This window comes from Lagopus leucura, unplaced genomic scaffold (assembly GCF_019238085.1).
Source record: "Lagopus leucura isolate 7727_CA_CO unplaced genomic scaffold, USGS_WTPT01 Super-Scaffold_100159, whole genome shotgun sequence".
Lineage (NCBI taxonomy): Eukaryota > Metazoa > Chordata > Aves > Galliformes > Phasianidae > Lagopus > Lagopus leucura.
The window spans coordinates 35,349,396-35,372,567 of NW_024962335.1; the positions used below are offsets into that span (position 1 = coordinate 35,349,396).

Genomic DNA, 23,172 nt, shown 5'->3' on the forward strand with positions numbered 1-23,172 from the left:
TCTGATCTTGCATCCTGATCTTATAAGGGCGCCACCTGTGCAGAAACCTCCGCTGATTTTATCCTCTTCCTTCCTAATAATCTTGCCAAGGATCTGCTGGTATGAAAAAGTTTGTGACTTGGTCAAGTCCTAGCACAGAGACTACTGCTCTAGCCAGTTTTCAAAGTTGACAAGTTAAGTACATGGTTATGTAATAACTTTACAGTAACTACAGTAACCATTTATTTCCATGGAAATGCCAACCAAGAGTACAATAACAGTATTAATAGAGCTACAAAACACTACTTTTCAACATAGCTACCACCATTATCTATGCATTTTGATCAGCAGTGAACAAAAGCCTGCATGTTGCACTCACAAAAATCTGGACTAGAGGAGGTGACCCACTGCCACTGTTACCACTGCAGAAATGCACCACCCACCACCTCACTGTGCTAACATCCACTGTTTGGTTTCTGTAAACATTCAGTAAGCATCAGTGAATGTCAATGGATACATTTCTTTCTGCATGGAGAAATTCAGTTACATTCTTTGATTTATACACAAATCCATGTTAAACGTAATAATATCAGGTTGCTCCTCTGCTGTCATCCATTACATGACAACAAAATTTAATGGAATACTGGTGGGAAGGTTCAGTCTCCACTGCTATCTCACCACCATCTGCCTCTGATGTAATGGGAGCAGCCCTCATATGTTAATTGCTTTTAGGAATGTGTTTGATTATTTTTACATGGCTTTAATTGTGATATACCAGCTGCGGGCCTGTGTGACTGTTCTGCTAAACAGAAAACCTTCAGCACTTCTTCAACAGCACTCCAAGCTAATTTGCACAGACCTTGAACTGTGGAAGCTCAGGCCATGGTTGCATGCTCTCTGTCTGATGAAAGTGTTCAGGTGAGCTTTAGGTTAAGAGAGATGTTTCAGGTAAACACTTTGCTTTCCAGAAGTCTGTTAAACCCCCACCATTTCCTCCAGGAGCTCCAAGAGTAGTTGCAGCTGTCAGTTACGTTACTGTCATCTAGTGGCCCTCAGGAAATATGCACCCTCAGGTTTCACAGTTCAAGTCAGGTTCTCATTTCAGTTCTCTGTGTTACTTGTGTTATATATTTAATCTTTTGCTCTGGTGCTGCTAGCTATCAAGGATAATCACATCCAAATTTTACAGATTTCTGTTGCAAATTTCTGTTTTGTAAGGCCAAGTCTTAATAACTAAACTTGGGAAAACACATAGTACTGTCAGGGCACTCCAGTACGTTGAATACCATGTGTAAGAAGCAAACCCAGAGAAACTGAAATAGGAATCTTTTCAGTGAGGCAAAGAGGTTGACCATGAGGAAGCTGGGAAAACAGAGGGAAACTACTGTTTGGGTGTGCAGGATAACAAGTACCACATTCATTGCTTATCCTCCAGCAGATTTTGTCCTATTCACAATTCTGCTCAGCTGCTGAAAAACCTAATAATCAGAAAGGGCAATCTTTTGCTCTTCAGGTAATCTCTGATTCCAGCCAGAAAAACTACAGATCTTGCTCTAAGAAGCATTAGCAAATACTCTGAGCAACTCTAATCCCAAACATGGTCAGATGACCTTTCTCCTTCACTGGTCTGTCCTAATTCTTCAGTAGTTTTTGCATGTTACATTTTGAAAAAACTAAAATCACATCCCAGTTTATTTTTAGGGAAAAATCATTAGTAATACAGAGCTATCAGCACATCATTTCCGTAGGAGTGCAGACGTTTAAGGATACATTTTCCCTTTTTTTCTTCTTATTTACTACACTGTGCATCAGCTCAATTCTGTAGTAGGCTGCAGCAGAACACAGAGCAGCTCCTCTTTGCCCTACATATTACATACACAGCTCTTAGTGAGAAGTTTCCCAGCTTTTACTTACATCTTAATAGTTCTTAGCTTAATGTATCTGCTACCAACAGTTACCTTTCCTTAGACACTCAGCTCTGGGCAGGCAGTAGCCACAGTGCACCTGAAGCCCATACTGAGCATTCTTCTTGGCATGTGCCTATAGTAAGATCTCACCAGTTTTCACCATTTCCCCCTGGCCAGTAGTGACAGTAAGATCACTTGCCCTTCACTCTGTAAAAATGTTGTGTACTTGTGCCCTTGCAGCTGCACATAGATGAAATGTAAATTCTCTCTGAAGATACTTTAAAATATATGATATTAAGAAACATTAAAATTTTGTGTGTGTGTGTGTGGGGGGGGGGGGGGGGGGGAGATTATTTCTTTTAGTATTTCAGGGAGGTGCAGAATAAGCATGGTACAGCCAGCTTTCTCCAAAAAATGTAAAGGGACCACCAAGATTTTTTTAGAAGAAACTTTCATCTAACTGGAAGAAATGTGCTGTGGAAGTATGAGAGCCTAGTCTGTTTCCCTTAGTGCTAGTGGTCTGGCTGTGATGTGCAAAGTAGTACAGAGAAGGCTTTAATATAATGGTCTAAGTATTAAATGTGGAGGTTGGTGGCCCTGCATGTGGCAGGGGGGTTGGAGATTCATGATTCTTCAGGTCCCTTCCAACCCTGGCCATTCTGTGATTCTGTGATAATTTCTCTAGAAACTACTCTGTATTTATGGCTGCAAGTGACTGTAAACATGCAAACTATCAGCAAGTCAGATGCATAAACAAGACTATACTCTATCCTAACCTGTTTCTTCTCTATGCATGTTCTATCTTTCTATCTAGATTGTCATTGACAAAAGATGTAGTTCACAACTCTCAGAACTTAGATCCTAATGTTTTCTATTGAAAAAAATGACTTGGTGAGACTTACCAGAGATTCTAATTGCTTTCACAACAGTTTTGCATTTACTGATGTGACTGTTAATTTACAGTACAAGGCACAAATGAACTGAAGTTAGTGAGAAAATTATATACCTATTAAAATTCAACAGTGGAGTTCCCATAGCCTTTAGCAGGGATAGAATTTAGTTCTGCTAGTACTGGTTGCATTAGACTTGTAGAGTTTTTTACTTCTTTAGAGCAGTGTAGAATGAAGAGTCGTAACATAATTCAATACATTTAAAAATAATAATTGCAACAGAAGTGTTTGAAAAGACTTCTGAAACAAGCATGAAGGGTATCTTTGAAACATGAAGCTAAACTCTGTATTTAGAAAGACATTACATTTGCAGTCCCTTTAGAAAGATTTCTGAAAAGAAAATTAACAATCTAATTCATATGCTGAGATTGGAAACACTGAGGAATTGCTTTGTTTTTTTTTCCCCCGAAATCTCAATACTAAATCTTTCTTTCCTTTGCCTTCGTAATTTTCTTAAACACAAAAGTCAGTCTAGCATGTAGTTGTTTTAGAGCATGATTTTGCTATGTTGCTGCTCCTTAAAGTCTTCAGGCTGCCCTCATGTAACATAGAATCATAGAATGGCCTGGGTTGGAAGGACCAAAATGATCATCGAGTTTCAACCCCCCTGCTATGTGCAGGATTGCCAACCAGCAGACCAGGCTGCCCAGAGCCACATCCAGCCTGGCTTTGTGCCTCCAGGGATGGGACATCCACAACCTCCTTGGGCAACCTGTTCAGTGTGTCACCAACCTCTTTGTGAAAAACTTCCTCCTAATATCTAACCTAAACCTTCTGTCTAAGTTTATTTCCCCTTGTCCTATCACTATCTACCCTCCTAAACAGCCGTTCCCCCTCCTATTTATAAGCTCCTTCAAGCACTGGAAGGCCATAGTGAGGTCTCCCTGGAGCCTTCTCTTCTCCAAGCTAAACAATCCCAGTTCCCTCAACCTTTCCTCATAGGAGAGCTGCTCCAGCCCTCTGGTCATCTTAGTGGCCCTCCTTTGGACCTGCTCCAAAAGCTCCACGTCCTTCCTGTACTGGGGGCCCCAGGCCTGGACGCAGTACTGCAGATGGTGCCTCACAAGGGCTGAGTAGAGGGGGACAATCACCTCCCTCTCCCTGCTGGCCACCCCTTTTTTAATGCAGACCAGAACACAGCTGGCCTTCTGGGATGCAAGCACACACTACTGGTTCATGTCCAGCTTCTCATCCACCAGGATCCCCAGGTCCTTCTCTACAGGGCTGCTCTCAAGGAGATCTTCCCCCAGTTTGTATAAGCACCTGGGATTGCCCTGAACAAAGTGCAGCACCCTGCGCTTGGCCTTACTGAACCTCATTAGGTTTTCATGGGCCCACTTCATGGACCCTCTGTATGGCTTCCCTTCCTTCCAATGTATCGACTGCACCTCTCAGCTTGGTTTCATCCGCAGACTTGCTGAGGGTGCACTCGATGCCATCATCTATGTCACTGATGAAGATGCTGAAGATCACTGGTCCCAAGATCGACTCCTGAGGGACATTGCTTGTGACTGGCCTCCACCCTGACATATAGGATCATCATGTAAGAAATTGTTTACTGATGGTAAGAAGACTATGACACACACCAGGCATATAATGGAACTTAATCCTATCAGGTGTGGCTTCTTGGCATTCAGCCAGCTTTCTCTATAGAAAACAATTAGGCTTTTGTCCAATTAATTTGAGTTTTAAATTCTGCACACTATATCCAGTAGCTCATTTTCAACATGTTTATTTAAGCTACAACAGAAAATCTCTTTTCTGTTAAATCTAGATTTAGTAAAACTTCTTTAAAACACATAACTGCAGAGCATATCACTGAAGCTTCAGTAGACTACTGAACAGTACAGAGGGAAAAGAATTGGATCTACAAGACCTGAAATTAGGTCATTGGGCATCTCTTGAGCTTTAAATTACAAATGGAAGTTGAAAGATCAATCCTTACGTATTTCAGTTGACTCTTAGTTATGTCTATGAAATGCTGTAGGTTGCTAATTACGTTGAAGTGGTGACCAGAGGAAAACGATAACTCATTATGCTTTAAAAGCTCTATATTTGGTAACTGGTAAAATGAAAGGCTTAGAGTCACTTTCAGGAAATTTTCAGAAGACCTTGCCTGAATCCACAGCTCCAATTTTGCGTGATTTTTACTACAAAAGTCTGTATCTCCTGACTCAGACATCATTATTTACATCATATTTCCCATCCCATCAATTATTTTTCTTCTATTTGTTCATGCATATTTTTTTAGTCCTATGTTTTTTCATTTTAGGAACATGTTCTCTTCCTCTAAGTATTTTTTATTCTCCTTTTTCAATATATTTTTTTTTCTTCATTTTCTTTCACTTCACTTGTCTATTTTTATCTGTAGTATTATTCAGTTTATGATGGTATTACTTTTCTTCCATGCCAAAACAGTTTCATTCTTCAGTGCCTCTTTGCTCTATCAAAGTGCATTCAAAAGCCTTAAATGCAGTAGAAAAGAGGCAGTGCCTTCTTACAGTGTTGTGAAGCAGGAGATACTGATTTCAAGCCACAAGCATCACGTGTGCATTTGCATGAAACACAGAACTGGGAGAGAGTTACTGTCCTGTCTCCTGATCACAGACTAAGCAAGAAGTCTGGATGCACAGAGGGTCATTTCTTCCCATTGGCTTCACCAGCTTCACCATAAAACCCTTTCCTTTCAATCACCATTTGCTCAAAGCTTATAGTAAGAAAAACTGCAGAATGTTACAGCTGACTTTTAAATACAACAGATGATTGGAGATTAAATAAAATTTAAATTGGTTGCAAAAATGCGCACTCACATGTACCTACAAGGACTTTTCTACCAGTTCATTTTCATTTCCAAGAAATATTTTAATCTAGAAGCTTATCATTTTTAGGACTTTGTTCTCCTTAAATCTCACTGGATCTTTTCACAGAAGAAACACATCAGAATTTGCCTATTAATGATAAATGATGTTCTAGAAGAAAACTTCTGTGACTGCAAAATTCAACAGTTCTCCTTTTATACATCTGGTAACGTGATCTATCTAGATAAAAAGCTGTAGAATCACATTGTCTTTTGCACACTGAATAAAAACAAGACACGCAAATTTAGGTCAAGGTGAGTTTATTGTCTATACAGCATACCTAATTCTGCCAGAACACTTTTCTTAAAACCATCTTTAAACTAGTCAAAACAACAGATTATTAATAAAAAGGACAACACTGAACAGAAAAGACCTTTTAAAAGGTAATCAAGACTATACTGTATCAGAGTCTTATCCATCCAAAATAATCTCATATACTTTCTAAATACTTTTGTTTACGCTGATCATGTCTACTACCACACTTCCTAGCATTCCCTGACCATATAAACATCCATATCTCTTAAAGAACATATTGTGAGAGAATAGCTGACTTGATATTTCATCACACTCATTAAAGCAAAAAAAGAAAAAAGAGCTTGAGAACAGGAACTGTGCAACTGAGAGTGATTTCTGAGGTACATGAGAAAATACTAATGAACATAGTGGAAAAAATCCAGTGGCCATGTGGTTCACTGAGTATTTAAGAGACATGCACATAAATCACTGAAATAAATATCTAATATACTATTTTTCTTTTTTATGAGCATGTTGGTAATACAAATAAATTGATTATGAGGTGCTCCTACTCTACATTCATTGGAGGGAGAAGATCAAAATACCAACAACAAATAGCTGAGAGACAAATGCTTTACTCAGTTAGGCCAGTCATCTGGCACATCAGCAGTAGTTGTTTTTTTTTAATTAACCCACAGGAAACTTTTATGATATCTGCAATTCAGAGAAAAAATCATACATCTCATTTGCAATAGCAGTATTTTTTGTTAACATCTTCTAAAAGGGGCACTACGGAATATTTTTGTTATGAATGCTCCTGTGAAACTATTCATGTTCTTTACAAGTATGTCGCATTCTTATAAAGAATGCCACGCAGTGGATGATGCTCCCAACACTCACAGTGGTTGCATGAGCCCGCTCTGCGGTGGACAAGTCTCCGCTGCACAAGAGCCTGCAAGGTGCTGTTGCTTCCAAACCAAATCTTGTGCCTACTACTTGCCCCTGCAGCTGCAGTGAGGTGTGAGAGCCACAACACTTACAAATATTTCTAGTGAAATCTATGAAACCATGAATGTACAGTCCATGCATGGCCAGACACAGCAGACAGAAGCCTCAATGGGGAGCCATGTGGTGGACAAGGACACTGCAGAACATGGGGCCAGCCTTCATTCCCTGCATGCAAGTACACCTGTCAGGGCAAAAAAGCATGCACCTCAGTCCACTGACTTGGCTGTGTTTCCACTACAACAGCCTACAACATCCTGATGGCACATTAAAAATGGCAGAAAACTTCATGTAATTGTCAAGAGCAGGGCAGTTCTCACAGCTATTTCTCCTGTCTATACTCAGCCACACTGCGCAGCAGAACTGAGAAGAGCAGAGCATGTAAGTGCAACGCTTACAGTGCTCTTATGCCCATGCTTTTTATGTGCAGCCGTGCTAAAAGGCAACATTTTGCCCACAGTCTGAATGCTTTTCCATTAAGCATTAGCACAAAAACTTGTGCATGCAAAAGCTGCCAGAGACTGATCTGATCTGTCAGGGAATATTACCTCATGCGTGTGCTGCATGTGGCTTTGGAGTCTTCCTAATCACAATGCTTCCAAAAATTAAATATCTTTCATTTAAGAGTGATGCAGTTGCTGAATTTTATGTGCTTTCAGTGTGAAAAGCCACTGTCAGAACAAAACCATCCAGTTACCATTTTTCAGCAACACAGCTGTTTGAAACCTGCTCTTGCAGGCTGTGAGGTATTATGCCCATCCCTATAGCTGCTGTGGCCCTGAAGCCACTTGGGGGAAGAGCACTTGAGCCCTCAAGCCTCACTAAGAGCAGTTATTGTTGGCTCTTTACAAGATGGAGACTTCTGCACACAGAGCAGCAGTTTTGAGCACTATGGCTCAGGGCTCAGAGAGGATATGGAGAGTGCTGACACTTGACCACTGAGGCACAGTAGGCAGCTGGGCCAGGTTGTTCACACGGGCTGTGAGGCAGAGCTGGCTGTTCTGAACAGCAAGACTCCGAGTGCGGCCATGCTGGCGGCCATCCTGCTGCTAAGCTGTTAAGCCTGTGGGAGTCAGGCATTACCTGTGCTTGTGTGGGCACCTCAAGGGGCTGGAGTGCCCAGAGGGAGACATGTAGCTACCACACACATCATCCACGCGTCCATGATTAGGGTCTGGAGGCACAAGAGGTGCTCCTGGATATGCCCTTGAACCAGTGCATTTTTTCCACTATGAAAGACCATAAGGGAGCCAATGCCCCTGCTTGCTGCAATTTTTCCCCAACACAGCTGGTGCAACTGTGTTCCACTGACCAAAGCACAGGCCCTAAGCAGCCACTTGCACCGATAGCTCTGCTGAGGCCTTCAGCAGGGAATAAGTAACTGTCATGTTGTGAGGTATTGTGAAAATGGGAACCATTTTTATCTTGTCCAGTAAACCTGAGGTAAGTATACCATCTTTGAAGGATGTGATCAGGAAGGAAAAGAAAAAGAAAGAAAAAAAGGAAGTAAAAATAAAAATAAATCATGAAACAGCTATTAGGAAAAAAAAACAAAACAACCCAACCTGTACAGGGCATTTCCAGTAAATCACAGAATTCATCATATCTCCACTTAACCATCTACTTCAAGGATTTGAAATTTAAGCAGTAAAATAATATATTATAAAAACGTTTATAAAATAGCAGCACACTCAGTGAAACAATACAGCTAAGTACTGTTAATGTGAATAAGAATGAAACAAATCATAGCTTCTTAGCAGCGCACAAAAAAAAAAACAACCACCCAAACAAATAACCAAAACTTTACTCCATCTTCTACCCTCATCTAGCCAAATGCAGCTGAGTCCATTCATATAATATTCTTCAAAGTAGCATGTTCTTTCTGGACTTTGTCTGAACATTGCAACCATTAACATTGCAACCAACAACTTCATTCTGTATATTTGCAAACTGTTAATACAATCGTGCAAAAAAAAAAAAAAAAAAAAAAAAAATTGCTCCAACTTCTTTGCCAACTAACTGCCTCTTCTTTACAGATGGAGCAGAAAAATAAATTCAAGTACACTGAATACACCTTTGTAATTAAAATCCAACTCTCAAACCTCAACGTTCACCACTTATATCTTTTGCACCAGCAAATTTTCTTTCATTGTCCATGGATAACATACTGGTGGTATTCAGATCCTTCTGTGACACTGAACAATACAAATCATGAGGCTTTTATCCGGAATGTCATGACGGGAATCTCACCTGAAGCAGGTGTTGGTATTTCCAGAAACACCACAACTAAAAAAAGTACACCAGATACTGGAGAATATTGACTATAAAAAGCTATATGCTTTGCTTTTGTGTCTTTTTTCTTTTCCTTTTTTTTTTTTTTTTCCTTGGCAAAAATGTCATAAACCATTTCATTTAATCCCTTACGAACAATTTTCAAAGTGCTTTTTGAATGAAATGATTTATAATAATGTTCACTGTGGATCAGTAAAGTTACTGAAATGCTCAAAAAGCATGACGGGGCAGTGGAGGAAGCTGGGTAGATAGGTCTCACACCAAATCTCACCTTCTTTAACACAGTGAGTATACGTTAAAGAGGAAAATGGACACAGCATCATTTAATTATCTTTACACGAAGCTGAAGAGCTGCCAAAAGTTAACATGGATGTGAAACATTATCTCTGTAAAGGAACATAATGCTTTTTCACAGAGGATCCACTGCATCTTGATATCCAAAGTTTGGAGGCGGTCTGATTAGCCGACTGTCAAAATTATTTGTTGCATTTCCCTCATTTACCGTGAGTACTCTATAACTTCAGCTTGGCCCACAGTTGGGTAGAAGGGATTGCCCTCATGCCAAAGATGCTGCTGTGTTTAGAATGAACCATTTCTGAAGGAGAAGTAGAAATAGTCATAGGGGAGAGGGGAATTTAAAGCAAAACAAAACAAAAAAACACCTTCTTTTCTAGCTGGCAAAATAGAACATCTTTCTTGAGTAGCAGCTACCATAGACAGCAAGAGTAAACAAAACTAACATACAAAGATCCAACAAACACTTCTGACTACTAACAGAGGTGACAGATCAGCAAATCTCTTCTGCATTGAAAATGGTTCAGTTGCTTCAGGGACCTTTTCCCACATTGTCCTAGCCCTTCTTCTACTGCTTTGAAATCTAGTCAAGCCATAAAATTGCACACACAGTTCCTTTCTTAAATCTAAAAAAGGGGTGTATGCAGTAAGTTGTAATACACAGACAAGTATACTCTCTTCCCACAAATGCAGGCTTACATTTATCTAGCTATTGTATGCTTTTATAAGCATTTAATATCAATGATACATAATCAAATAACAATTACCAAATACACTGCGGGATTCCCTTCTGTAGAACATCATGGGCACCAAATGCTTTTTTCATTATTCAGTTTTTTTCACCTAAAAGAGCTTTACATACGCTCTACGTGGGAGTAGATGAAAAAAAAAAAAAAATAAATCTAAGAATAGTAACAAAAATAAAAGGGGTGGGAGAACAAGCCTGACTTTCTGTGCTGATGTCCTCACAGGTTGATATCTCTCACATCTGTGGGAGTGCTGGCCTGGTCCAGTTCCTCAACGGTCTTAGAAGGATTGCTTTGTTGTTGCTGCCGGACTTGCCTAAGGTTGCTTATTAGCACCGACTCAATCTGTTCTTGACAAGCTTTAAGGCAGTCCTAGGAGATAAAAAGCAAATTGATCTGTGCATTAGATATATATTTTTCATACTGAACTTGTAATGTTTGAAGAGCAGGAAACGCGTATCTGCTGTGGCAGAAAATAACCTTGAATTCTCAGAGATTAGCACTATTTACAAACTCCCCTGGATTAAATCATGGGTGTCCAACGTTTTGGCTCGCATGGACCACACTCAGTGCAGAGGAATTGTCTTGGGCTGTAAATAAAATACGTAATATAGTTATATAAAAGTAACAAAATATCTTGTATTTTTTTTCACATTTTTTATTAAAACATCCGATGACCAGCACCCATCTAAGAATACAACTGTTTGCTGACCAACAGCCCAATTATTAACACAGTGTCTCACCAGCTCCTGACCAACACCCAACCAATTCCCATGCAGCAGTTGCCCTCAGTCAACTCCACACAACTTTACAGCCTTCTGCATGGTATCACACTATATGCACTAAACCTTTTCCTAATTCAAGCCAGCCATCCTGGCTTCACTCCATCCGCTGCCATGCCATAATGGTAGCAGATCTTCCACCAAGCAGCCCAGCCCTGGGTACGCTCCAGTCACTTAGGAACAACCAAAACATCGATGCTTTCTTAACACTGCCTCAGCTAAAACTGTGACATACACAAGTATTCTGGATATTTCTTCTGCAATTAATGTGTTACTTTATTATTTTACAAAATAACACAAAGCCAAGTTTAATAATTAAATAATAAAACATCCATGTCTGTTTAATAACAAAAAATGCGTGTCTATGGGAACTGTTGATCGCGGCCTGAACCTCTGATTGGCCACCTGAGGCAAGCAGTGAGTCAGCCACAGGAGCACATGTAGAGGCAATTCAGTTGTGGTACTGGAAGGGGTGGAGCCTGGCTCCACCTCTCCTAGATCCCATTTAAGTACTGACTATCACTGAGGAAGGATCTCCTTCTGGAGATTGCTCCTTGAGGAGTTTATTGTGAGCCTACAACATTGGTGAGCATTTTTCATTTATTGTCTGTCCACTGTGATAATCCTACTTAGCCTAACCTCTGTATGCTTATTGATTGTACAGCATGTCCTCACAGGCACACATGCACGTGTAGGTGATCTGAAATACTGTTATTGGTAATTGCTGTATTTTACTTGTCAACTGGCACAAGCATATGTAATGTGTAATACACACAGGCTTTGATTCAACTGTGCACACTATGGTGGGTGTGAAAGGCAGAGTTGGCATTGCATTGCACCCTCCCCTCCACAGTATTTTCTTCATCTACGCAGCCCATGGTAAAGCTGTGTGCAACTGACTCATAAAAAATATCTCTAAAATAATAATGTTATAAGTTTATGATCTTGTGGAGCTGCATTATTACTAACTGTCTAGGTGCACAGGTTAAACACATCTAAGCTGTACAACACTAACTCTACATTCATTAGAATTTCCAGATCTTAACATTTTACCTGCCCTTGCTCATTTGTGTTGTCTTGAGTAAGAACTCAAAGTGCTCCTCAGTGCTCCTGTAAAAAATGAAAAGTAGGGTATATCTGTACTTTCCTATGCAAAGTTCAGTGATTTGAGCAGTTTTTCACTTAAAAAATACTGAGGTTTTTCTCCTGACATTACCAACATGTGCTATACCAACAAAACATAGAGGCACGTGAGTTTTACACCAACTCAATTCACCACATAAAAGTGAAGGATTTTGAGGTTCCCAAAAATGTGCAGTGCCCTGTCACTGTGTGGGTCATGTATTTGGCACCTCAAGACAAAGGCAAAAGAAAGGTGTGAAAATTCAAGCAAGAATGAAAGGTCCAGAACAAAAGAAACATCAAAATTTGAACAGTACAGCTTCCAAATTGCACACCATGACACGGAGTGGCACAAGCTATTGACTCATGCTGTTCTTGATTTTTCTTTTAAAAAGTCTTTATTGAAGAAGGAAGAACCAACTCTGAGTTAAGTCTCCAAACAAGAATCCCAAACTCTGAACAACACACTCAAACTTTAAACCCAGAAAAAATCACGCTGTTTCGCAGCTGGGCACTGTGGAGGGAGATAAAGCATTGTTCACAACAAGGGAACTAATTATACAGCCTGAATACGCCAGCAGCACTGTTCTCTGAGCATATTCCACAGAAGGGATTTCAGCAGCACTGGAGGAAGACGTGTAGGGTACCCTCTCCACGTCTTTACCTGCAAAATTGGACTATTTTAACAGCACCAACAGTCACTCATCATTGTTTCAGAGAATGCTGAAGAAAAGACAGCTACGAAAAAAAGTTATGAGCCAAAAATGCATAACCAAACCTCTGAGACCACTATACTACAAATTATACAACATAACTTAGCAGAAAGAGCAGCATACAGTGTAGCAACACAAATCTGGAAGCTCTGTACATTACACCTCCTGCAACCCTCACACAATATGAACAAATAAATAGGAAGGACTCATCGCACTTAAACCAAGACAGTGACAAAAAACAAGACTGTTAAAGTATTACCACACATTCCACGTCCTTGATAGTGTGTTGGATGGTCAAATAATGTGGTTACTGAAAAAAAAGAATGTAAGAAAAGGTAGATGAATTCTTAGTTATAGAACAAACTAAGAAATAAAACTTGGGCCACAACTATATGAACACAGTGCCACTAGTGTGTAATGTGCTGGGACTGAGACACTGTCAATACTGGCACTGATCTCACACAGGCAGATCACAGGCACTATGTCAGCCCAGAAACAGAATACAGAATGCAAATGCAACTCTGGAGAGCAAGACTGACTAGAAACATCCACTTTCTCCATACAATATCAAGTTATTCAGGTGAGTTTGAAATACTAATGTACACAGTTTGTCATCCTGGTCAGACTTGCAAAAACACACCAAATGCAAAGTATCTATTCCGCTAATGGCATTTACATTTATGATGCATGCAGTTAGCTTTGCTGTGCCACAAACATCCATTTTTCTTGGGTACTAGTCAACAATTGCTAGCTGTAAAATCATGTCCTCTCTTTTTTGTGAAGCTGTCCTATAATGACCTCTATTTGAAGATTCATCTGCCGAAGAGAGAATGTGAAAAATGGCTTTTCAAATTAGCCCAGGAAAAATGGGTTGATGGGATGCTGGCTGTATCGAAGACAAAAATATTCAGCGATGTGGATCACACCAGCTAAAGCCAACAACTAGAAACAGATGTTTTGAATCTGAGCATCTGGGATACCTGCATGTAATCAGAACCCACAAGTTTGTTCCCTCAGGAAAAATAATTATAGCGAGTAACACCATGGTGAAACAGAGCATGATGAGAAAAAAAACCTCTGCTATCACAGTACATGCACACGGACAGACCAAGCCTTCCCTGTGCTCCATTTGTCTTGAAACCAGGCAACTGTGGGACTGCTTATGAAAAATCTGACTAGTGGTCAAGTTCACTGTTTTGCAGGCATACTTTATCTACCCCCATAAAGCTCCACAATAAACAATACTTCTACTAGCAACTTTCCCTAAGTTTCGGTCACTGGAGCTAAACTTCATGCTTCATTCTTTGCCTCAGGCTGATAATTTTATTGAAGGTGAGAAACCATAACAAAAGAGATGTTGTTTCTGAGATGAAGGAAAGCAGGTAATTTTACTAAAATTAGCCATCCTTAAACAAAAATTTTCAATCATGGTGTGTTTTTAGCTCCATCACTTCCCTATGCTCAGAATAGCTTAGGGAAGGTTTGGTGCTCACCTCTTGTAGCATGAAACAATGAAACAGATACTTGTGAGCACATCTGTAACAGTTGTTGCCTCCTCAGTCTAGAGGACATCAAAGCCAAACAGGAGCCCAGATCCTGGACAGCAGGAGTCTGGCAACACAGTCTCAAAAATCTTGCTACTCTAATACAGGTGTTAGCAAGTTCCATGAACTTCATTCAGAGACCTGAAGACTGAAAAGACCTGTGCTTTGGAGGAAGGCAAAAGTTATTACTCTCCTATTCTGAAGAGAGCATTTTGCAGGTAATCCACAGGGATGCAATGAATTCCCTACAAGGACCTGTATTTCCACCCTCTGGAATTATCCAGATTATAGTAAAAATCCACCATATCACTGACAAAGGATCAGAATACATTGTAACATGATGCCAAAGCTGGGAAGTTGGAACAAGGAGAGTTTGTTTAAAATTGTCTGGTCAGCAATGAACACTGAATTCAGGCGTCTGGTTGTAGGCTGATCTCACAGAGCACAGCAGTTGCTCTTGCTTGTGCTAGTCATCATCTAAGCACTGGAAGTACTCCTGCATTAGCTGTGTTCCAGAGATCACCCTCTTCGTATTTGTCTTTGGGTCATGCCCTGATTTATGTCACACCTGTACCTCATCCTGGTGCTCAGATACGATGCTCTTGGAAGATCAGAGGTACTGCACAGGCACAATAACTGCACTGCCACAGCCAATCACAACCAGTGTCACTGTCACCCAGTGGATAACTGTGGAGCCGAGAATCATAGAGCATCCAAAATGTCGAATTAATTCAGAGATGTGGAGATTCTCAGTATATGACAACTAAGGAAATGACAACTCATTAAAAAAGCAGTACCCAGTAATGTTAAAAAATGCTGATGTCAGTGTGCCCGCCCTTCACTACACTAGCAGTCACCTGATCACTGCCTCCCTTGCTCTGCAGCCAGGACACCAGTTTGTCCCAGTGCCAGCCCTGGGCTGCATGCCCACATGAGTTTCCGCTGCGCATTGCCTCTGCTCCTCACCAATGCCAGCTGCCCTTCCCAGCATTCCATGTTGCAAAACTCCTCACATGGCAATCATGTCAGCAGAAGGTTAATAAAAAAAACATAGTTATCAAACACACACTTTAAGAATTTGCTTAATTAGATAAAAATGGGATTGAGGAAGGGATGCCTAACATCCAACATTCCAGAGCTTACCCCCAGAAGGGAGGGGACTGGGCTGCCTGTCTCTGCTTGCACTCACATTTATGTGTGGCTCTTACAGAAGGCAGAGAAGGGAAGCTTTAAGGGAAGTTTGCTCAGAGCAAGCAGGAAGTCTCAGCAGGGTGAAGACAAGTTGAATGTCTTTGAAGATGCAATAAAATGTTAGCACAGTGAACTCTGTGATAAGATACAAGACCGACAAGCAAGATTTTAGCATGCCTCACTTTCTCTCAGAATGTAAGGAGAAAGATGTGCCAGCAGCTACAAAAAAGTGAAAAGAGGAGGAAGCCTATCTAGTTTTTTTTTAAGGTAAGAGCATGTACTTTTATTTAATCAGGTAAATGTTTTTCATAGGTGGGTCCTGCTCTTGCCTATTGGGAGCTCAGTGATTTCCTAGCATTGGAATCATTTTTTTAATGATGGGAACTGGATAAATTCCTTGGCCTTTTTTCAAAGTACTTTACTGCCAAAAGCGACTGAAAATTCAGATGAAGAAAATCCCCTGCTGCTTGGGTGGGTTTCAAGTCCATCGTAAGCATTTACCTGTTTGTTAGACTGCAAATCATTTTTCAGGAGTACAGAGCTGAGGAAGCTATGCTGACAAACAGCAGACTACGTAGCTGAAACAGCCATTTACTCAAAGAAAACGTTTCTTGTTTGTAGGAACAGATGCTGACATTTCCTGAACAGATTCTGAGAAAATGCCTGAGACCTAATCAATATTTTGAGAGCAGATTTCAAATCTGTCTGCATTTAAGTCAGTGGTCAAACTGAGCAGGATCAGATCTATAAAAAGAAGAAAGAGCAGAGCAACTCATTTGCAGATTTCTACAACAAACTATACTACCAATGTTCTCACCCGTTTGTAGATTTCTACAACAAACTATACTACTATACTACCAATGTTCTTTTTGCATAAGAATCTCTTCTTCTAAAGCAGAGCGATGTGAAATTTCAAAGTAACATGTCCCTCTGAATTTTATTTTTTTACAAGCAGCTATAGACTACTGAACTTAATGAGGCAACTTCCTTACAGCCAGGCTTGGGGAAGAAAGGGTGGTGACATGGAACACAAGGCCTGAGCACTTGGAGCCAATACTCTGTTTCTAAATATTCTTACATGTTATCATTTACACTGAAATTATAAAAACTTGTAAAAAGTATTTATTTAGTGCTTTATTTAATTTATTAAGAGGCTGAAGTCTCTTAGTACTTTCATACAGAAATGGGTCATGTTGTACTTAAAACCAATAAAGCTGTCCAGACTGGAATTGTCACAGTTTGCATGAATTTTACCTTACATAGATATCCACAAGCCACCAATACATTTACTGTCATGAGTTAGCTCTGATAGGTTGGAAAAGACCTTAAAGATCATTGAGTCGAACCACACAGGTATTCAGATTGCAAGACGGCTTTTCACAGACCACGCTATCTGCATGACAATAGGGGAAACCTGGCAAAACATAGAATGGTATGGATACCATAGAGCAACATGTTTTGTACAAGAGGAGATACTAATTAAACATGTCAGTGGCTCTTCTAATAAAATGGAAGTTGGCAGACAAAGTTCAGACCTCATCAATATGACACATGATAAAAATGCTAGAATTCTTACATGATAAATCCTAAAACCACCTTTGCTGTGCCATAATCTGCAACTAACTTTAAGAATTATGATATATACCAGCTGGATGGTAGCGTTACATGCAATAGGAGAAATAATGAACTTACGGTACCTAATCAGCCCAATGACCATAATGGGTGTAACACGAAGTGATGTATTTTGTAGATGGGGTTACCACTCCAGTTTGTCTCACTGGAAGCATCAATACAAATTTAAGTGATACAATACAAACAAAGAAGGAAAAAGCAATCAGGGTAAACAATATGGCTTTTCCCTGAGACGGTGGTATTAACCCCTACAAGTTTCATCCATGGTTTTGCTGAACATATACATATTTTACTAGTAGACTTTCATTTTGCAAGCTCTAGACAGTACTGACAAGAACAAATTAAAACTTTAAACATCATATAAAATAAGAAATATAAATGAATTACACTATTTTCAGCAGGTGTTCTTTGAAAGAGCAGTAAAATGTACTGAAGTAAGGGCTAAAAAAAAAAAAATCTGTTTTGCCATACAGGGAATAGGCCATTCCTTCATAATATATGTAATATAATATATATATATATATATATATATATACACATATATATAATATATGTAATTCCTTTTGTTTTTTGTGTCACATGGACCAACTTCCTCATTCTTCTTTATGGTCCAGTAGATTTAATCATGAAAATAGTTCATGTACTTTCCACTCCATAGTTTTATTTTAACTTTAGCATATGCAGAACTGAAAAGCCAATTAACTTTATTGTTTCTTCTTTTTTTTCCCATTTGATTATGTTTTGGGAGAGTTCTTCATTCCTGGACAGTTTTACTAGAACAACTGAAAAGCAGCTGAAGGAATATAAATGTTTTTCTGTGTTCTATGATGAGCAACTTTGTAGCTATAACAGAAATGCTGATAGTAAAAATGATTGGTAGGAGCAATCACCAGTAAAATGGAAGAATCTAGTTATTCCTATCAACAATAATTGAGAATTTCCATTTCCATGCATGACAATTAAAGAAAGCAAACAGACTAGTAAAGATCACACAGAATATCGTATACAACTCATTTTCTTGAGCTTTTCAACATACTAATATATGACCTAAACTGTCCCCTAGCTTTGAAACTAATGTTTGTAATGCCACAATGGTTGCAATTTGCCATCATGTGAGGAATCCCACTCAACTCAATCCAACCAACAGACTCCTGCTTTTGCACTGGTAGTCACTAAATTTTCAGACCTAACTGCTCCAAATTCTAGAACTACCTCATCACAACTCATACAATCTGTTCACGTATTTTCTCTAGCTTTATTGAAACAAACAGATGCAAAGCATAAAGCATCTTTTCCATCTTGCAAGACCATGGCCAGTCTGATTAAAAAAAAAAAAAAAAAAAAAAAAAAAAAAAGATGGAAGCAGAAGGCAAGGGGGCTTGATAGGTATGAAAAGTCACATAACACCCAGTTCTGCCAGGCATCTAGCCACCAGAGTCAGCAACCATCAGTGCTTTTCTCAGACTTGCTGCTCACTGTCTCCAGCAGGCAGGAAGGTTTGCCTTGCAGAAGTAAGCTCTTGTGATGAACTTGGATCTGGTCTTCTCCACAGTGGCTCAGGACATAGTACTTAGTGTGTCACAATTTTCCAATTTCCCTTTTGCATCACAGTTTCTGCTTTACTTTGGCAAGCCTCCCAATATTTTAATTATTTTATCAATAATTAAATATAGGAAAACACTTGGGGGCACAGAAACTGGTTTGAACGTCACAGCCAGCCTGCTTTTGCACATCCAGAATGGCATTCACTTAGAAATACCACTGTTCAGAGAAAACACATGATAGCAGCATTTAAGAAATAAACTAGACTGCAACACTACTGTTTACCAAGATTCCACACTAATTCTGTTAAATTTAAATACTGGATAACCTTTAACATATCTTAGCTCTACCACGAAGTGTAAGATTAAGGCTGGCACCAGCAGAACCTCAATAAGCAGCACTGATTGACCAATAAGAAACCACAAAGCTGTATCTCAGAACCCTACCAGGGAAGTATGGACATCCAGCTGTCAAAAGCGTAGCCTGGCTACTCCAGTGAAAACACAACTGCAGTTGGCAGGGTTCAGCAGGCCTGTCATTGCTACTGCTGTCCTAGGCCGATGGCAAAGGAGATTAAATCCTTTGTAATGACAAGTATTGAGGGCAAACGCTCAAGTCATGGAGCAGATAATTTCTCAAGGATTTTCTAAACCCAAAAACTGCAGACCTCCACAACCAACAGCAGACGAACAACAGTAGGACTGTTTATTGTTTAATTATTTAAAGTGCATAAAATATGCACACAGGTGACTAAAAAACCACGTAGCCAGTATTTCTTTACACTCCCGCATTCCCTAACAAGATTTAGAAGCCTGGATCTAAACCGTGGATGCTTTGCCACGTGCTGAAATTCCCAAAGTTTAGAACCCTACAAAATTTTTCTGGCTTCACGGTATTAAAGCATAGTCGACTTTCCACATACAGGTTAACAACTTCACAAATAATTGTTAACATTCCTGATGTCTGCTTTAAATATCTCCTCCTTAAAACTAATTGTACAAAGGAAGAAAGGACTTTCTTAGGTGCAAGACTTGATAGGATAAATGGAGAAGCCCAAGATACTTTAAATGACAATACTGTTCAGCTGTTGTGTAATCCTTGCTTGGATAACTTGAGAAAACAGCTGTAAGACATGCACTGAAGAGCTGGAATTTACAGTAATTCTAGCGAGGAATGTATCATCTATACTCCTATACATATCTATCCTATATATCTATACAGAAGAGGGCTGGATTCCTCTGCTTCATTGTTGACATAAACAGGGGCTCCTTCTCCAACCAAGCCTTTCATTTGCAAAACACCGATCATCAGCACACCACCATACTTCCAAACATCCTGAAAAGCAGCTGTGGGAATATTATGCCCATTTACTGCATTTATTCTATCTCACTGCTCTCACATTTACTGGATGCAATTTAAAACCAGAAATATTTACCCTGCTAAACGCGACTATTTCTGCTACTGTGACAAATAGCATCAATTACAGATAAGCCTGACTGATTTCCATCTGAAAAAAAAAAAAAAAAAATTAATTTACTGTTCCAAACATTTCAAAGAGATTATGTAGTATGACTAGTATGAAGTATCTGAAAGTTGGCACATTTTTCTTGGAAATTTTTCAGCCTTTCTAGCACTTTGAGCAGTATATTTTGTAGATTTGGTTGGACTCTTTGCTTGAACAGTCAGTTTGTTGGTTTCCTGTTGCTCACGTGGGTACTTCTCATAGCAACAGGGAAGAACTGGAAAAAGTGACAGTAAAGCCAAAACACTATCAGGGTGATCCAGGGGGCAGATGCCATGCTTTAATTTACACTCCCTGCTTAATGCAGCTTGAGATTTCAAGTTGCTGATTTCTCTCCAACAAGTATACAAATATCTGAAACTGCTAGACAAAAGCTGTGAATTTATGTTACCCTGCTTTACTAAATGCTGTGATTGCTTATCAAAATATTGGATTTTCTGAAATAACCAATTTGTCTGCCTTACACCAAGCCACTTCATGGCAGAGGACGCCTGGAGGGGATCTCTGCTGGCTGCTATCAGCATCCCTTGTCAACTCAAGCAGGTTGCACATCTGCAGCAGCAAGGGTCAGGGCAAGGCTCCAACCAGATGACTGCAGTCTATCACCAGTCCCTGAGCTCTGACAGCTATGTTTGTGATGTGGAGCTCATTACTTGGGGGCCTCACTTCCTCTGTGCGCTGGCTGGCTCTCACAGCACTGCACTCTCCTCTGCATTTATGAATGGATTTGACGGAACTCGGCTATTAGCCTACAGTGTAACTGCATCACCCCATTGTTACTACACACGCACAGCACTCACTGGGGAACAAAAAGCTGAATGAACCTGAGCAGCTGCCAACTCAGGCAAAGACAACTTAGGAAACTATCTCATTCTTCCTTTCTTTGGAGGCTATTTCGTCTGTTGTTTCCTCGCATACAAAATGTGGTCTGCAACAAATAAAGCTGGATGAGATACAACAAGTCCTGATACTCGGTTCCAAAACCACAGGCTCTGAACACTGCAAACAGGAGAATAAATGGTGTATGTGCTTTAGGGACAATGTTCAAATGCTGTCTGTTCAAGGACAGTTTTCCATGATTTTATACTGCAGCTCAACAGGAAACAAATTCTTGAATGTGATGGTACTAAATACCATTTTTGTACAGCAATTTGCAAGGATCTTTTTGAAGGGACTGTTCAGACCTCAGGAAGAAAAAAAAATCCCAGCACTATCATATATAGTGCATTTAAATGCAGATATTTTAAATGCCATTTATTTTCGACCCCATTTTCTAAATAGCTTGAATCCACATTTTCAGCAGTTCACAAATAGTTGTTTTTTGACACAACATTAAGAAAAGTTTGGTTTCTTTTGCATCCTACCACAGGCCCTCAAGTATGTCTTGGATTTACAAATACTCTCAGAACACACCAGTCCCATGTAGGAATAGACTTGAAAGAGACTTATGGACTTGTACGCAGGCACATATGGTCTGCCTGAAAATCCTCTCCCTACCGCAGATGCAGGGGAAAAGAACTGTCATTCGACCACAATCCTGAAAGCTGTGTGCTACAGAATATGCTCCTAAAGCAGACATAAACTTAATCATCACACAGAATGAACGAGGCCAGCTCTTCTGGATATTACCATTCAGTTTATTTCATAAGCAACCTGCTAACTAGTTTAACTTGAGATCTAGCCTTGCCTGTTTCATCAGTGATTTTGGTTTGAGAGTATTTTAGTATGTGAACATCATTTCCCTGTTTCAGTGCTCTTCATATAACAGGAAAAGGTTGGGAAGGACCACTAGATATCATTTAGTTCAACCTTTTGCTCAGAGCAGAGTTATCTTTAAAACATAGTTACATGCCTAATTTGCATAAATTTTAGCCTCTAGAATTCTTCTCTAAGGTGCTTTGTAACAGAGAAGACCCTCATTTATCTAGCACTGCAGTAGTTTCTTAAGCTCGTCAGTCCTCTACACTTCTCCTCCATTAGGAGATCTGGGGAACAAGAGAACATACAGACAGTTTTCCAGACTCAAGGGAAATGCAAGCAATAACTGGGTCAAATATGTTTGACAAGCACATGATTTATACGAATGATCCCAGGCACAAAGAAAGAGGCAACTTCCAGACAAACGGCTAGTAAGCTGACATGCTAAACTGATGGCAACTCTTCTGGGAAGCGAAGAGAGAGACTCAACCAAGGCAGATGTGTGACAAAGCAGAATACTGAACTCAAGCTCTCAAGATGCCAGGCTTACCCCCTACCCATTCACAGTTATCCGTCCTCACATCCCATAGTTTTACACCACAGGAATACTTGTATCCTCTTCCGAAGCATCTGGCTCCACTGGGGACAGGATACTGCGTACACTGGAGTCCTTGTCTGAGATGCTATGAAAATTCTTGACTTGCCAAGCTGTTTATTTTTCCACTGCAATGATCCACCAAGTGATGCACAGGGAGCTCTTGCATTTCCTGTAAGAAGTCTGTTAACTATTTGCCTACCAGCCTCTTGATTCCTCTTCAGAAATTGCAAAGGAAGTGTTCCCATTCTGGCAGCAAAACAGCTTGGACTGTGTCATCCTTATCTTGCAAAAACTGCGTAAAGCTGAGCTAGACTTGCTCTTATCGACTCTTCAGAACAATAATTATCAGAAAAGGCCCACTCAAATATACCCAGTAGAGCATATTTTTGCTACCCATAAGGCTGTTGAGTGTCCTGAAGTTTCTCCAAGAGTTGCTCTCTGAGTATTATTTTGGTAGATGGAAGGAATAATTAAAGGTTTGCATGGGGTAGTCGTCACTGCCTTTTTAAGACTGTGATTCAACCTTCACCAAATAGCCAAGGACAGCTATTTATCAAAAACCA

General features: G+C 39.9%; 1 protein-coding gene across 3 annotated transcripts in view; it reads right to left on the bottom strand.

The window, feature by feature from the left end:
* Window positions 1-5,937: 5,937 nt before the first annotated feature.
* Window positions 5,938-23,172, bottom strand: part of CCND2 (cyclin D2) — a 39,464-nt gene continuing 22,229 nt past the window's right edge. For 2 of the 3 annotated variants that reach the window (XM_042889380.1, XM_042889381.1), the window contains one exon: window positions 5,938-10,637. In XM_042889380.1, the coding sequence (XP_042745314.1) occupies window positions 10,485-10,637 (153 nt within the window). In that variant the 3' untranslated portion in view covers window positions 5,938-10,484. The remainder of the gene's footprint in view (window positions 10,638-23,172) is intronic. The other variant, XR_006182017.1, reaches the window with a different exon arrangement.